This window comes from Molothrus ater, chromosome 3 (genome assembly GCF_012460135.2).
Source record: "Molothrus ater isolate BHLD 08-10-18 breed brown headed cowbird chromosome 3, BPBGC_Mater_1.1, whole genome shotgun sequence".
NCBI classification, from domain to species: domain Eukaryota; kingdom Metazoa; phylum Chordata; class Aves; order Passeriformes; family Icteridae; genus Molothrus; species Molothrus ater.
Window position 1 is genome coordinate 103,192,669 of NC_050480.2, and position 18,055 is coordinate 103,210,723.

The following is an 18,055-nucleotide window of genomic DNA, read 5'->3' on the forward strand; positions in this document are numbered from 1 at the left end:
CTAAGACCTATTTTCCTAAGTGTTTATTCCCCTAAACTCTAAATTTTGTTTTTGTATTAATAGAAATTACATCTTCCCTAATTTATAATATTATCCTGAATTAGTAAAGCAGAAATTAGTGAGGAAGAATTAGTGAGGAAGCCCTTATACATGAGGCTTTTTATGTTCACCTCTTTCTCCCGTAGTGGATTTTGGGGTAATTTGTCCTGTGATGCCTTCTTAGCCCAAGATTAACGCAGCCTTGCTTCCTAACTACGGCATGTTGAAATGTTTCCTTTTATTGAAAGCCACATACAAAGTTGTGCTTACAATGATTCAAAAATAGGCTTTAAACTTTGTTACTAGCATATTTAACAGGTTTTCTTTTACTCACAAAATACTAATGTAGAAGCAGTGTTTCAATAAAGGTAATATCAGTATATTATTCCAGTTGCAAATCTAGAACTTCATTTTATTTCCAGGTATGTTGCTCCCAATATTACTTCAATGCATTTCCAGTGTGATCCTATTTAACTGTTGCCTTTACTTTGTATTCAGTTAGTTTGAAAACTCTCATTCTCCTAACAGCTATTATTACTTTACCAAACATGTTTCAGGTATTGGTAGAATACCATCACGTGATTTTTCAAATTCATGCACACAAACCCCTGGTTAGTTAAAGTATTATCTTACAGCTCCTTTTAAAAATTGTTCATTTAGCTTTGTTATTTCTTTAAAAAAGCCATGAAAGAGTAAAAGATCTTAGATAGTAAAGAAATAGTAGAAATAATTATTATTTCTAAGTACAACTATTTCTCCTTATGATTTCTTGGATTCCTTTGTAGAATCTTGGCTTTCATCTCTCATCTGCTCCCCTCCTCATCTGATGCTGGCAATTTTTCTAGCAATCAACCAGTATTTCATCTGCTATTTTTAGTTAAGACCAGGGTGAGGCAGCTGTCAATATCTTAGTGCTCCTTATTGTGTTGATCCTCTCTTGTGGGTGGAGGTGTATTGCAAAGCTGTATTGTGATGGTTGATTTTCTTGGGTAAGTGACCCACTGCATCCTGTGCACAGCAGTTCCACTGGCTGCTTTCAGAGTAAAATGATTCAATTCAATTACCTGCTGTCCCTAGCAAAAGTGAATTCAGCTCTTTTCTACTGGGGGACAATATGCCAAAGTGATGGATAACTGAATACAACAGGTCTGTGTCTTACTGTAAATACTTAATATAATTTTTCAATGCAATTTCAAAGCAAAAAATATCAATTTGATACTTAGATTTGGACACTTCATTTTTCACTTCTTTCAGGATAATCTTTTTTCTGTATCTAGCAATAGGGGTTACAGCTACTAGGTCCTAGGTTCATAGTTCAGCTGCAGATTGCCAAAAAGGCTTAGACTAATACAGAGATTTAATTAACTCACTTTATGCAGTTCATTGTAGAGAAAATTAAATACTTCACTTTTTTTGCTCTGGACATAAATTTAGCTAGGGACAAGACAGCTTTTCTAGTGCTGAAAGTGATTAAAGTAATGAAACACCTTCCCAAAGAATAGTGAATTTGCTTGGAGTCTTGCTTATCCAAACCCTCTTTAATTACAGTAATGGTACTTAATGGTGGTGTGAAGCTATGTCAGGGGAAGTTCAGGCTGGACATGATGAAAAGGTGGCAGGTCACTGGTACAGGTTCTCCAGGGAAGTGATCATGACACCAAGCTTGTCAGAGTTCAAGGAATGTCTGGAAATGTGTTTAGTTTTGGATAGCCCTGCAATTAGCAGGGAGATAGGACTAGATGATCTTTATGGGTGCCTTCCAAATTGAAATATTCTATGATTTTATGATGTGTATTCTGTGCACTTAACATGGATTTTCTTCTAATTTTCTGGAAAAATATTATGATGCATCAGAGAAATGCTGATCATGATGCTTTCTGGCATTGGCTAGTGAGACATCTGGATTTTGTAGCAAGTGCTACCAAAAATTGTGTGTCAGGGCTTTGGGCAGTTGCCTGCAGGGGACTAGGACTTTCTTTCCTCACTCACTTTTTTGAAGCAGCACTTGTCAATGTGCAAGGAGCTCAGTATTCAACTGAATCATGAATGAGCAGGGAGACAGGCAGAAGTGCTATCTGGTTGGGAGTGAAATGCAGTCTAAATTACTTTAAAAGAAAAGTTAAGGTGTTTGATTGCTCTTAAGTACATGGAATGATCTCCATCAGGCAAAAACAACTGATACTTGTGTTTGATGCCTGTCTTGTTTGAAATGCTGATCACTGCAAGTGGAGGTAAGGAGGATTTTTTTTTTTCATCGGAGTGGCAGGAATCTTAGGAAATTTTTTTCTTGTTTTCTGTGTTAAATTCCATACAGTTTACTTTCTAGAATTTTCTGACAGGGCTGCATCTTTCCTTATTCATGGAAAATAGGATTTAGGAGAACTTGGTATTAAGTACTAAGAAGCCACCAGTGTGCTGTGCTGTCTTTGGAAAGTTATTTTCTCCCAAATTAAATATGGCTGCATGTTTCCTTACTGTCACAGCATAATACTGGGGTATTTTTAATGTGAATCATGCCACCATCTCACTTTTCCATTGTCCCACAAAGAGCTGTATGGAAATGAGGAAAATATGGGGATATATGAGTAGCTGGAATGAAGGTGATAAAAGTGCATCTTCAACCTGCAGTTTAGCCTTCTTGGGCCGAAAGTAGCTATTGTTCAGTGTCTTTAGAAATGTGTGGATAAATATAGTGGCCTGCAGTATTCAGGGAATAGAATGTTCTAGTTGTTCTTTCCAGATATAAACCTCATGAGACTCCACAGATGTGACAGTTAATCTGGATCTTACCTTCTCCCTCAGGCTCTAAGTTGATTTGCTGGAAAGGACAGTTTAAGGAGTTTCCTTTTCATTCTTTTTTGGCTGTTATTGCTCTCTTTGCTCGGACCTTAATTTTTTTTTTTTTTTTTTTTTTGGTAGGCCTATAGGGCTTTGTTGGCTGTAGGAGGGTGGGTTCAGGGGGCATTAAAAGAGTAGGAGGACATTTTTTATCTGGACAATGTGGAGGTGAGACCTGAGTAGTTGTTCTTAGGAAAGGGTGGTGGTTCTTTGTCATGGTTTGACACTGGCACAATGCCAGTGCCTCCATGAGAATACCCTCTCCCTGGTTTCTGCTGTGAGATGTGACCAGGAATAAGCAAAGCAGGCTCCCACTTAGGAAAAAAAAAAATTAACTAACCTACAAGGGAAAGGAAAAAAAAAAGGAACACATAAGGAAAATGAAAACTTCACAGATACATCTCCTCCTCCTCCTCACCAAATTCCCAATACAATACATCCCCCAAATCATCGACTCTCGGTCCGGCACCACCCTTCAGAAGACTCAATCCTCAGTTCATCAAGAGGAGAAGGAGTCCTTCTTGTGCCAATGGTGACCTCTTCCCTTCATGTCCATGCTCTCACCACTGAACACGGACCAGAGCTGCTTCTAGGGTCGACTTTTAAGGATGCTTCGTCCCACTCCAAAAAGGCACAGTCTCAACTTTGGGACATCTGTCCCCCCCATATTTTTCACCCCCTGGGGCCGAGGGGTACCCACACCGAACCCTCTTGGTCCTGAGGCATTGCCTCCCCCTAGAATGCAGTCCCTGTATCACAAGGAAACATGGCTCTGTCCATGGCTACACAAAAAGAGTCCAGCATAAGCTACTCCATCATCTCTTCCACCTGAGTTCTTCTCTATTTTTCTCGTGGCCCATTTCCTCTTATCTCATCTCTATCTCTCTTCTCATTCAACTCCAGGAGGATTAGCATTTGCAAGGTTTCCATCATCCAAGAAAAGGGTTGAAAATCTGAGGCTCTGTCTGTCCAGAACTCCCATGGCTGCCCAGCCGGGCACCTTCTCACACCCCCCCCTTCTCCTTCTGGGCCGGCCACTATTAAATTTCAAGGTGGCACAAGCACAGGCACCAGCTCTCTCTCTGTCTCTCCTGGGGCAGGGTGGCTGCCCGATGCCTCTCAGGGCTCCTCCACCCTTCCATCCTGCAGGGGCCTTCCCCTCCCTCCTGTCCAGGGCCCGGCCTACCTCACCCGGCCGCATGGCTGCCCCTGCCCGCCCAGCCCGCAGCCGGGCAGGGGAGCTCGGACCCTTTCCCTGCCCAGAACCCAAGAGAGCCTCCCAGGGGAGAGCCCTGCTTTAACCCCGTGTGCTCAGAGGCGGATCCAATGTCCCAATGACCACATTAGGTGCCAATATTAAAATCTGAGCATCCATTGGCCTAACCACAGCATCCCAGAAAACATATTTCCTGTCAAACCACTACATTCTTATACACTCTGTTGCCACAAGTCTCAAAGAAGATTGAAGAGAGAGAAAAGATACATGATACCAGTTAAGTATTTTCCCATGTTTACCCATTGTCCTAAGGTGTTGGAGGGCATGCAGGTTGAGTTGGGAAAGGAAGAAAGAAATCTTGGGCTAAGAGGGAATAAATTCTAGTTTTGAACTGCTGGCTGGATGGTAAAAATAGGGGGCAGGGTGTTAAGGCCCCTGTGTTTCTATAACAATGGGACTGGTTATAAAATTTCTGTTTCTGCCTCAGTATTGTGCTTTACAAGGTCAGGTTTAATTTACCATTTTCTAGTTCTTGCAATTGAAGAGAAGCTTTCTGCAATATATAAGTGGATAAGTTTCCAGATGGATAAATATTGTATGTCTAAAAATAGTGGATCTAAGAAATTATGTAATCTGCCTTTCTGGATCTTGTGACCTCAGCATTCTGTTACAAACACAAATTTTGCATTGCTTCAATCTCTTGGGCTGTGGGTCTGACTGCAGTAGGGACCAGACTGTATTTTATGCATCCTCACAGGGGGGTTTGTGGCATGATGAAGAGTAGAAAGGCAGCTTTGAGGAACAGGTTTCCTGTTTGAAAACAGTCATTGTAAGGGCCAAGTAGTTTGTCAAAGTAAATCAGTTTGCAAACGAGCAGTATGTCAGGCATGATGGCTTAAGAAAGGAAGTTACTCATGTATCCCAAGATCTGCCTGTTGTGTGCAGGGAAAAGGTGCTTAAGGGGATTTTCTTGGGTACCATCATATGCCAGAAATTGAAAGTATAATGAAAATTAACCCCTCAAAATAAGGATTGGATACAGGGGTGATTGTAAGGTGCAGCCAGGTGCAGTACCTGAATTGCATCTAATGTAAAAATACTACAGCAACCAGTCTAATATAGCCTGTGTCATGAGAAAGCACATTCTTCACTGGTGAAGGCTGCAGTTTTTGTCTGAATTTGATGAGTCCAAATTACTCTTAAGTTTCTGCTGCAGTAATTATGCCTCATAATGCCTGGGCTGAGGATGGATTACAGAAAATGATTAAGCTTCTCTCTATTTTTTCACACTAAAATTTAAGATGAATTTTGAAGTTATGAATCCAAAGTAGACCTTAGTTTCACTCTCCTTAATTTGCAATAAGCATCATTCTTTAGACCTCAGGTCAATTGTTTTGAGATTAAGAGAAGCAGAGGAGGGTCAGTCACTGTTTGTACTGGTGGTGTGCATTTGGTGGTATTTATGTGCATTTACTGTTAGTACTGACCTGGAAGGCCTGTATGACATATAAACACCTATGCTGGTAAGTAATAAAAACCAAGCAATTGCTTTAGTGTATAAAAGCTCAAAGGTGTGGGATTATTGTGAATTACCCCAGTTTCAGTAGAAGGAAGGCTTGCAATATTTTCTTCCTTCTTTACTTATAATTTTCTTTTCTTGTGGATTTTACCAGCCTGCAGTTTCCCAATGGTGAACATTTAGCATAGGTGAGTTAGTATTTCTTGCCTATATCCAAATGAGTATTGAATAAAAGTTCAGATAGTTCACTTTAAAGCAAAGTTTTGTGAAAAGGTAATCTAGATTTTCTTCCCTTATCTTGGGAAGCACAAAAGTGATTCTGTTTTCTCAGTAGAATATAGCTTGCATGGTAAGGAGGGCTGTAAAAATGGAAGACCATGTAGGAAATACATCTGCCACCTTGATATGAACTTTTGTTGTTAACTTTGTGCAAATAATCTCTAGACAGTAGCCAGCCACCCTCCTTGCCTCTTGTCCTACTTCTTATCTCTGAGTGCTATTAGTATTATTTGTAAATGGATTGCTGTAGCTTTAAAATACATGAATATTATCACAGTTAGATTTAGTTTGTCTATGCCTACAAGGTACTAATCTGCTATGGGTTCTGGTTCTCTGGCTGACACTTAGTAATGTGCCAGAGGATGGCAGCTTCCTCAGTGTCAATCATGTCTGAATGAAAAACACTGCAGGGTCTATACCAGCTTGTTTAGTCTGACCTTGAGTTCTCACTTGAAAATACTTGAGAGTGACATGCTTTTATTTTTGTTTGTTTGTTTTTAATATCTGTGTCTGTTGGCGATATTTTTGTTACTGAAATCCATCCTAACTTTCTATTCAGCTACCTCTCATCATTCATCACAACCTCAGTAGCACCAGCCAAAAACCTGGAATGTGCTGGGCCTGCTTGCTGTTTACAGTAGGATCCTTACATGAATTTCTGGCTAGATAAAGAACCTTCATGTTTTATATAGTATGTAAATGGCATATAATGTTCACTTAAAACCTAGTATTAATAAATGTAGTGATTTTCACAAGCATTAAGGATTTCATATGTTGCCAGAACTCAATGTAAATGAGTTCTTGGTCTAAGCAAGGGTCAATCGCCTTCTTTCGTCCTCCTAATATATCCATTATGTTGGAGATATTCTGTGGTTTTGCTTGAAGAAATGCATACACTTTTTTTTCATTTCCCTCAAAAATAGTTAAAGTATAAAAGATGCAGTTGAGTATCCTTCCTTTTGTTTTCCATTTTCCTTATTCCACTGCACTTGAGGTACACAAATGATGCTGTGAGATGAAACTGAATTGTGTGAGCAGAAAGAAAAGACTCTGAAAGCAAGCTTTGCTTCCCTGTGGAGCAGTGAGAGACTGACCTCATGTGGTGTGAAACCAAAGTTGCCAGGGGAAGTACAAGGATAAAATTTAATATAGCAAGCAGCTTTGAAAATTTAATTTTTATCATGCATTTCTGATTTTTTTTGATGTTGTGCTACTTAAAAGATTTTAATATAGATAGTTTGTAGTCTGATTGCTAATAAGAAGCTGACCAGTGTCCATATTCCCAAAGGCATTTTTGTGTCCCAAAAGGGATGCTCTAACAAGCTGACCCCAAGACAGCGGTCTATGAGCTGTGGCCCAATTATCCTTACTGCTGCCTGTACATGATTTTAATTGAAATGAGTAGGAGTTTCATGTGAGCAAGTAACTGAATAATCAGTCTTGGTTTCCATGCCCTCTCTGGCACTTCCCCAGCAACATGCTCATTGTGCTTTCAGAGCCCTGCTCTCTAAAATGAAGACCGTGGTTAGGAAAATTATAAAGTGGTGCCATGCAGAATAGGCAGGGTGTTCCTAGTCTGTATTTGTTTTACATGCATGAATAATATTATTAGTGAAGACTTCAGAGTCAATTCTGTTGGTCTGATTCATCAGTATATGTGGAAGGATCTAAGTATACAGATAACAAAAGGAGCTTCTGTTATTTTGAAAAGTCTCCTTCTTAAACAGCACACAGTTTCAAAGGATTTAGGGGGTATTGTGACTTTGGGACTATCACAGGAAGAAGAAAATAACAGAAAAAAAGGTTAAAAATCATTTGAGAAATTCAGATGAACTTCAGAAAAATCTGTCCCTATTCTGTAAAGACTTCCCTATATGATTTATTGTATTCTGTTCTTTATGTTGACTTAAATATCTGAAATAACAAAGGTCTTTAATATACTCTACAAGTACTCTAAGTACATCTTCCAGATGACAAACCTTCCATTTTCTTCTTTACAGATCCTCTTGGAACCAGGGGTGATACAGGACGTCCTAGCAGCTGGGAGTCATTTGCAGCTGCTGGAGCTTCTCAGTTTATGTTCTCACTATCTCATTGAGGTGAGGCTTTTTGGCCTGATCAGCTGTTTCTGTTTGGTACACTTTTGTTTCAAGCCGAATTTCAATAGGAGACTATTAGTACAATACTTGGTATAATCTAAATGGAAAAAACTGGATTTCAGATCTGCCTTTTGGGTATAATTTGGGTTTCAGTTTGTGGCTGATGCTTTATCCCTCCATCCATTTGCTCCATTTCATTCCTGAAAGCAAGAATGGTCCACAGCACATGATTCCCCCTTTTACCAGGGAATTTGCCTTCTTCTACTTCAGTGTACTAAATGTGAAGTTATTTTCCTATTAGGATCATGAGTATTGTGACAAATTCAGATGTGTAATTCACAACAGAATATTGACATTTATTCCAGGGCACTACAACCTCTCACTGAAGGAACAGGGCTTGTTTTAATGGCACCTTATTCTCAAAGAGCCTTATGCCTGTAATGCCAATGCCTTTATCAAACAAAAAATTTGAGTTGTGGTAAAGATTTTTTTTTTGTGCTTGTCTTGTATAGGAAATGGTAGCAAGAATGATGGTAGGATGGTAGCAAGAACACGGCTTTGACGGGTATCTGTGAAAAGCCTTCTAAAAATAAAATGGCAATAGCAGTTCTACAGAACTGTTTGCTCCTCTCAGTAACTTTTCATCACTGTTTCTGAAATGGGATGTGTTAACTGCACCCGGGCAGCACTTGGGCATGGAGATGCACATCAGCACAGTGCTCTTAGTGTGCACTTGCCTTCCCACAGTGTAACTGCCTTTGAGCAGTGGGAGTGTGCTTGGCAGCATGCTGAGCTGCTGAGCACCAGGGGCATGCAGCATCTCGTGCTAAGAACTTCAGGATGTACTTGAAGGCTTTGTGTCTTACAGAGAAAGAATCTGTTCTTTGAGTTTTAACCTTAGGAAACCCTTCAAAATGTATATTCAGATAATAAGTTAGTATTAATTTGTGCTTTATATTTAATTGATTTAATTTTTTGTTTAATTGATTAGAAAGTTAAAGGAGCTGACAGAGGGCTGAAATTGGTCTAATTTTTTTTTTAGCAATGCAGGAAGAGATTTAATTTTTCTGAGAAAACAGGCATGGGTTGTGATGGGAAAGATGATTGGTTTGAGAAATAAGAACTGCAAGATACCAAATAAGCCACAAAACTATTTGACCTACTGATTGTCAGGCAGGCATGGGAAGGGGTTACTGTAATGAGAAATATAAAAATCTAACACTGGTAGTCATATACATGTATTTAATGGTCCTCAAACACACCAGTCAGTGTGAGTATGTCTTTGATGCTTATGTCGCTCTTACTTTGTCAGAAATTGAACTAAAGAGATTATTACAGCAAAGAAGCTACAGAAAATATTAAAGAGTAGGAAAAAGGTTGTTTGTTGTCCTCATCAAGTGGGGATGTGAGAGGATATAGGTATATACTCAACATAAACCCTTATGCTAACTTTTTCTGTTTAGGCTAAACTAAAACTTCTTTTCTATTACCTGTGTTGAGTAGCCCCTGGTATTTATAGCTGTTCTCTTAATACTTAATACTTAACCACAGAATAGCACCACCTTAATACTTTTAATCCAAAGACCATTGCAGGGGAAAGACAGACAACTACAGAGTTAACAGTGCTTTGAATCTCGTCCTTAATGTGCAAGCTGTAGTCAATTATTTAGAAATAGATTGCTAATGAATTTTTAAAAAAAATGAATCAACCCCAAAATCACACTAGCCCCATAAATAAACCCCAACATTTTGGAGTTAGTAAATATTTCTTCCAAATGACTCTGTAATTAACAGAGCAGTAAAAGTTTTCTGGACATGACAGTCAGAGAAACCTTTAGGTTGGAAAAGCCCTTTAAGATGAAGTCCAACCACAAAATAACTTGGAAAAGAATCAGAGGTGTTTTAATTCCTCTCCTTGTTGATCTCATGTCTTTTGATGCATTTTGTCTCATGCATATGTTTATTTGCATGTTTTTTTCCATTTCTACAACTTACAAGATTACTGTGTCTTTCATGAGTCATAGAAACCACAACTTTGTGGTCCGCAGTTGCTGTGGGATGTGTGAAAGATGTGAAAAAGCACTGTTGTGCCTTGAATAGTGTGCCAGGGTAGGACAACTGGAGCTACACTGTGCTAAAAATAAAGAGGAAGTGGGACTCAGTGTCCAGATTTACTGTAGTGGAGGTGGGGAATAAGGTAGTGGACAAAGGGGAAAAAAGAGGAGAGTATGTGTTGGAAGACAGAAAGCAGTGCAAGTTCTGTAACCTATTTTTGAATCAGGGTCTCATCATAAAGGTTTGGAATCTGCCTGCACGTCTGTGAGGTGGCTGTAGCTTATACCACATTGGGATTTGGGCGGTGTTTTACTCTTTTTACAGTATTTTTTTTACCAAGTTCACCTCAGCAAGGCATACATGTAGACAGATCTGCAGTCTGAATAGGTCACAGTAAGAATTTACCTGTCTTGTTTGTATGGTTGCAGTCCATGCAAGTAATCAGCCTTGAGTGGTTGCTGCAAGTCTTTTTAACAGAGGTCAGCAAGGTACTGCACGTTAAAACTGTGATATGTTTCAGGTCCAAACTAATTAAATCAAATATCTGTTTAGGTTCTACATATTACTGTGGGACTTTAAAAAAGACCTCTTGCTTTATTTTAGTACTATCTACAAATAAAATCCAAGTAGATAAAGGAGGCTTCCTTAAAACCATTAATCCTCTCTGCAGTTGGTAACTGGGGTATCTTGTCACCCCATGTGCTGTGATACAGATGCTGGAAAAGGAATAGTGCTTGCCCTTTCCCTTCTCTCTGATGAATGAGTGTGCCAGAGTTGTTCATTTACAGTGCTACTGACTTTCTTTCATGCTGTTTTGAATTGTTCAGATATCATGAACTTAGCTTAGTTTAGCCTGAATTCAGGAAATACAGTGTGTGGGATCTAGCTGTCATTTATTGTTGTGTAATGATGACACAAAGTTTTAACTTGTTAGGATTGTCTTTAACTGTTTTGATTAGACCAAGCTTTTCCTGTGTGAGTGCTGCTCTTATTGTTAGCACTTGTTCCAGCTCTTCTCTAGATGTTCCAGCCTGGCAGTTCATTGGAACTGTCTTGAACGCTTTCATCTCTTTTTGATACTTTATCTGGACCTGTAATAATGCCATGCATTTCAATAAGGATGGGTTTTTTTTGCTACAAATGCAATTGGCATTACCTGTTCATGTATCTGTTTCAAGGCACATTGGTAGTCTATGAGATTCCAAAAAATACTGTAATGATCTGATTCATCTAAGGTGATTGCTGAAGTGTCTGATTGTCAAGAATTATTTCTAGTTCACTGAGGACAGAATAATTTCCAGCCAATGCTGACTTTTATATTGACTGCTCTTTAAGGAATTTCCTCTTAGTTGTCTCAGAAGAAACAAAATGTTATTTTAACTATGACAGATCCTCTTTTTTACAGACTAAACAGCTTAGAGGACTTTAATATTTTGATGAATTAAAAAAAATTCTTTAACAAATTGTTTAAATTGTATTTATGGCATTTTTTAAAAAGAGTTCTCAATCAAAGGAAAGACAGGAAAAATGAGAGGAACATTTTCTCCCTACCCTCAATTAGGCAATGCAGTGGAGGTTTCTGACAACACTGCTAGTTTATTAAATGCATGTTATCATCTATAAACTTCTCATTATCAAACGTTCTGTGGCATCTAATGTTGATTCAAAATTTTCATTTGAAAACTCATGCTCATTTTAGATTTGATAATTCACTAGTTTTCATTTTAAAACTATGGTTTTATGGTAAATAATATTTTTATGGTAAAATATTATTATGCTAAATAATATATTCTTTATTTGCAAACAGAGAAATGCCCAAGTATTCCTTACTTTTGGTCTTAATTCCAGCTTTGTGTAGTGCAGACTTCTCCCACCACATCAGCATTGTCATACCTTGAAATATGATTATTCCACAACTGCTGCTGTTTGGGGGTTTTGTTTCTAGCTTCATTTGTAGAAGGGGACTCTTTTGAAGCATGCTGATGTATTTTATTTGAGATCCATACATATTCATGAATCTCTCATGTCATCTGCATAATTCTCAGGTACATTAAACATTGAAACAAGGCTTGTAAGAGCACACATCTGTCTCAGGCTGAACAAACGGTAAGGCAATGCATTTTCCTTAACTGCTGCAGAGGTGTGGGAGAGCTAAAGACTTGAACTTTGTGTACCTTCAGTGGCACTAAGGTCTGTGATCACTCACACAGCATTTGCTTGCAGCCTGCACATCCAGTTCTCTTAGGTTCTTGTGTCCCAAGTTCCTCCTCCAGCTCAGGTTGATTGTCAGTTTTGGCTGAGGTTTTTCAAAGAGGGCTAATGCAGAGAGCTGCAGCCAACAGGCAAACTTTGAAATATAACAGGAATGGGTTATCTGAATATCTCCTTTGCCTTTTAAAAGTGGACCATATTTGTCATATGATATAGGAAAAAGCAAGAGATAAGTAGTTAAAGGCATTAAATGTGGTGGCCATCTGAAAAGGGACTTTTTAGATGGAACTGTAGAGGACATGGTATTAGGTAATGTGTTTGTAATGACCTATTTTGCACTTTAAAGCTTGTGAATGTTTTTCTGAAGGATACGTGACAACTTTATTCTTATGCAAGAGAATAAATGTGTTAAAACATTTATTCAGAACATAAAAAATGTTTGTTTCATGAGTATGTTTGAGTTACATAACTGGTTGTAGATCTAAGAAATTTTGTCTTTTTCCTCAACTGTTTGTGTATTCAGTACCAGAGAGCCACAAACTGCAAATTATTTCAACAATCAAAGAGTTTTGATAAGGAGGGAATGCTATTGAGCATATAAGTTTTTAATGGAATTTCCTTCTACTGATCAACAACAGCTCGGTATTGTGTGTGTAGTAATTGGTTTTTAAAGCAGAGGTTGATTTCCACTGGCATTCAGGGATCTGGAATATTGGACTGCCCATAATTGAAATCTCAAAGCTAAGTGATTTTTATGTATATTCTGAAGTACAATATTTTTTTTAGTGGAGTTCTAGGTACATCCTAAATTACAGTCAAGGTATGATAGTTGTGGGTGAGGAATTTAGAAGTTGCAGAGCAATCCAAAGCAAAGCTTAGACTCATTTCTGAGAGGCAGGATGTGGCATTACTGTTAGATTGCATGTATCCCTTTAATTTTCTGCTGCCAGATTAGGCACCTTTTGTGAAGAACAAATTAAGTTTACACAGTGGATAGAGTCAGGGATATAATTTATGTTATGTATATTGGTTGGACAGTGGCATAGTTTCAGTACAGACTTATTTGAAGTGACTGTACTTGTACCTAATTCTGGAAATGATTTCTTATTCTCATAGTTCCTTAATTCTGGAAATGATTTCTTATTCTCATAGCTCCTATGAGGAGCAGGTATGGTAGACATGAGCAGTGATGATCCTGATTGCCACTGAAGTTATTCTGACTTGTAAAAATTCTTATTGGGATCCTAAATGTTTTTTGTGTCAGGTGAACTTGAAGCTTTGATGCCAATTCCCCTCTTAGTTTTAAGTGCTTTAGTTTCCCTGCTAAGAATGTACCAGATTACTTTTTAGAAGCTTCATGACTTTAAATGGAACTCTGCTTGCTTGCTACTGATGTCAGTCATGCCATCTTTGAAGACAGCTAATTTAAGATAAAAAGAAAAGAACATTTTAGGTGAGTGACTAAAATAAGCCTGGGCCCAGCATCCTACAACAGCAGTCAACTGGAATTTTCTTGGAACTGCCTCTGTGCTGTCCTGCTCTAGATTCTTGTATACAAAAGTAGACAGTGAGGAGGATCAGACCTGGGATACAAAATAAGGTTAATCAACTGACAAATCCTTCTGGAATAATTCATAGTAATAATTGAAGCAGGCAAATTGTCTTGGGTAGGGGCATTTGATTTTTAACCTTCTACTCTAATGGTCAGTTTAGGCTTAAAGAACAAATTTTTTCCTTGGTGTACAAATTCCTAATGATCTAAATATTTTCTTCTTCTAATTTTAAACTATCTGAATGTGTTGTAGATTGAAATATGTTACTGTTTTTAAACAGAAGAAGCTACAAATGAATTTTTGTGTGGCTTAAAAGGAGTGTGCATTGTTTATGTATGTGGGTAAGCCAGAGCTTCAAAGCTATTTATTTTTCTTAAACCAAACTTCTCCATTTGGAACGGTGCCAATGACAATCCCAACTTTCACTAAGATAAACTCCTTCAGAGATGAATTAATTCGTACAACAGAGATTGAGAGCATCACCTTTGTATTGCTAGAAGCCCCAGATCAGTTGGGATTTTAGCTCCTGGGTTTTTCATATAGAGCGAATTAAACTGCTGGAAAGAAAATCTAAAGGTCATCTAGAAACCAAGGCTTGCTTTTTTTAACTAATACTGAGTTTTTAATCTAAGTACATGCATGCACACTCTGCACGCTCCCCTCAATCCCCCAGAATTAGTCACCACCAGCAAGCTTAAGTCTACCAACTTTATCCTGTGGTGAAGTAACCTTCCCATGCTAAGAATACAAAGTAGACAAAAATAATGTCTTACATTTCCCTGGTTTTAAGTGTTACACAACCAGTTGTTGCTGTGCTAGCCTGCTATTTTTTGAAGGAGCAAGTTTTTTCAGCTGTTGTCATTGAGCTATTGATAGTCATTAGAACAGTTCTTGGGACAAAACTCAAAAATAACTTGGGGATTTTTTTTCTGTTATCTCTTTAATATACTGATACATTACAGAGATAATAATCTATATATATGAAACGTGGTTGCACTAGTGAGGATTCCAACTTAAAATGAGACTTAGGAAAAAAATGATGGTGTTTTTTTTTTCCATTTTTCAGTTGGTATCAGTGAAGAAGTTGAAAATATACCAAAGTGACAATACCCAGTCACTTTGAATCCCATTCTTACTGTAATCCACTTGCTGCTATTTATCTGCAGTGCGTATTGAAACTGATGATGGATGTGTAAAAAAGTGATGCTGCAGCATCTAGGTTAACTATTGCTGGCAAGATCAAAGCTCCCAAGCTGTCTAGGTAGTTGTATGGATACACATTGCCAGTCCTCTGCAGCACAGTTACAGGAGAGGTCACAAGTTGGGAGGGGACAGTTAGTGCTGGATCTGCCATCTCTTTGCAGGTTCTGTCCCAAAGGGCAAGCGGCTTTAGTGTGTGTTTTAAATAGGAGCAGGGAAGCTGTATTGCTTCACAATTTCCCTCCCTGCCCTTCTCATGTTGTCATTTTAGCCAGTGTGGACTCTTTAGATGACCTTTTTGTCCTGAAAGATTTCTGCTTCTGGAATCTTTCCAGTATTTTTATAAAGCTGTAAACAGTGGCTGATGAATGCCAGAATGCTTAGTGTACAAAATTCTTCTTTGGTTTTATTGCCATCTGATCGATACTAATGTTTTATGTTCTTCCTGTCCCTCCCTGTCCTCAGTGTATTTCACTTTAAATTCTCCTTACAAGTTGAGGCAGTTTGGATGCACTTCCAAAGTGGAAGCATTTGTAACTGGGTAATGCAGCTATCTTTATCTGCTTGTGTTTTCAGCGACATGTCCACTTAGAGGTCTGGAGGAAAATTTTGTTTATTGCAAGAAATGACACCCAGAATGGCTGAACTGGACTTGAAATAAGGCAGTCGGGGCCCTTCTTACCCGGGCCTGAGCAGCAGGTGGCAGTGTGAGTCCATAACAGTTTCAGCAGAGAAATTCAAGCTAAAATCAGAAAAAATGAAAAGAAAAATTATTTATTTTTACTCCGTATTAGTCTTCTGACCTAATCAGTAAAAAAGTCATTATTCACACAACACTGGGCAATATGCATTGTAATTTTTAACAAATAATAGGAAACTGTTAATGTTTTCAAAGGAAATACAGTTCTGTCTTGTGCAGCAATGGTCATTTATCACTGCACTTTGTGAAATCACTCATTTGTTCTAATTTGAATGTAAATGACTCTAAGGTTTTACAAATAAGGTGACAGACTCACATAAATGTAATTGCAGGGTTCATCTCTCTCTTTTTATATATCACTCATTAAGTTATGAATTAAATACATCGTATTAAACCAGGGGCATGTCCAATGATGATATTGTAATGGCAAATTACTCTATGCTATTAGAGGTGTATTTTTTATTCATGGACATTAATTTGTCATTAAGCGGCATTAGTTTAGCACTTTTATGTGGAAGACGTGACCTGAAAGAGGAGACTCACAGCTCTAATGTGAAAGAAGAGGAATATAGGCACCAGACATAGAGAGGGGTTTATTACCTCCTGGAAAAAAAAAAACCTTTTCTCTGTTTCTTCCTGGAAATAAACAGAGAAAAATTTTACTTAAATTTGTTTTCATCTAAAGCACTTTGAGTTGTATTAAGCCATTTTAGTGAAGGTATTTCTGAAACAAGAAAATCCTTTGATTTTAAAGTATTATAAAATATGGGAAAAGCCAGAATGCTAAGTATGAAATGGTGACTATAAATCATTTGTAACCTATGAACCTGAAGAGAACACTAGACTTGAAGTGAGTTACAATCTGATTTTATCTCAGAAGTATCACTGTGGTAGAGAGCTAATTGTTCATCTTTTCTTTCATTTATACAAGCTTATCCGAAATAGAACTGATATTTTTCATTCTTCATTATGAAGTAAATAGCTTTTACCTCTTCTCTACTCTATTTTTAGGTACACTATTATTATTTTCATGGGAGTCACTTTCAAATTCTAAATGAAATGGCAAAACCTTTCTTAAGAAAATGAATGAGAAAATTTATTATTTAATGGAATTTTAGGAGGCAACTTAGCACCTGAAATATTAGGCTAAGGAAAATAGTGAATGATTCAGTCTGCTCTATCTTTAAAAGATGTCAAAAAGACCTTGTAAATTTAATTTTAAGTTTTCAGTCAGTTTAATAGAAGAGACTTTCAAAACCTTGTTTATTTAATGGCGAAAAAGGACTGAAGTAATGAAGATCCAAGTTGATACATTCTCCAATTATGCAGTATTTGCATTTTAGTCTTTTTGTAGACTATCTCTCATTAAAGACATAAGAAATCTGAACTTGATACAAACCTATGCATTAGGCAGTTGATACCCTGACCCACCATTTCTTATGTTTTTCTGATGGCTTAATTGTTACTACGTGATCCATCTACGTGAACTGCTGACAACATACTCAACTAATTGTGCTAGTTAAGAAGAAGGATTTATAAGGAAAATAACCTAAGCCCACATTATGTATAAGTAGCTTTAGAAATAGAAGTATTCCAGATTATCATCTCTTTTTAATTACTGTTAAATACTGTTAAACCATTTGTGCTTATAGGGGACCACAAAGAAAGAAACAAGTTCCATATAAGGCTGTTGATGTTTTCCAGTAGATCTTGTAGCAGCAGTAGATGAAGCAGCATTTTAACACATTCCATCATTTATGGTATTTTGTTTGCACAAGTGCATTAGTAGAATTTGTATTTTGCTTCAGATTAGTGATGTAGACTGACTCCATTTAGAATAAAGAGACCCTTCTGGTCCAAGATATTGAATAGGCCTTGAAACCAGAATGAATATAAATGTATACATGCTGTAATGACTTACTGAATCTTCAGCCAGTATGATCAGAGCTTTAAAAGTTATAAATTGTCCTCATTCTTCTCACTAATTCTAAAAATTAAAGATCCACGCTTAAAGATTAGTGGCATCAACTCTATTAACCATCAGTAATATCCCATGACTGTGCTATTTCAAACATGAAAAACATCAGAAATGCCCGTAACTTCATTCACCTGTTTTCTTGTGTAATATATTCAAAACATCTGTTTATTAATTTGGAGGAAATTTTTGCTAAATTTCCCATCTGCTTAATCAGTTTTATGGAATTTGTGATTTCTGTCGCAGAGTGTCTAGCTGTATAAGCAGTATTAGATCTTGAACCAGGACTTTTATTTAGAGTTCAGTAGGAACTGAACTGGTAACACATAGAATTCTTCCTCCTTGTAGAATGTTTTCTCCTTGATAATTGG

At 37.6% G+C, this 18,055-nt stretch overlaps 1 protein-coding gene across 3 annotated transcripts in view; it reads left to right on the forward strand.

Annotated features, from left to right (window-relative positions):
- The window catches only part of KLHL32 (kelch like family member 32), a 121,203-nt gene that overhangs the window by 52,588 nt on the left and 50,560 nt on the right, over window positions 1-18,055 (forward strand). For all 3 annotated transcript variants that reach the window (XM_036381184.1, XM_036381187.1, XM_036381186.2), the window contains exon 5: window positions 7,892-7,990. In XM_036381184.1, the coding sequence (XP_036237077.1) occupies window positions 7,892-7,990 (99 nt within the window). The remainder of the gene's footprint in view (window positions 1-7,891; window positions 7,991-18,055) is intronic.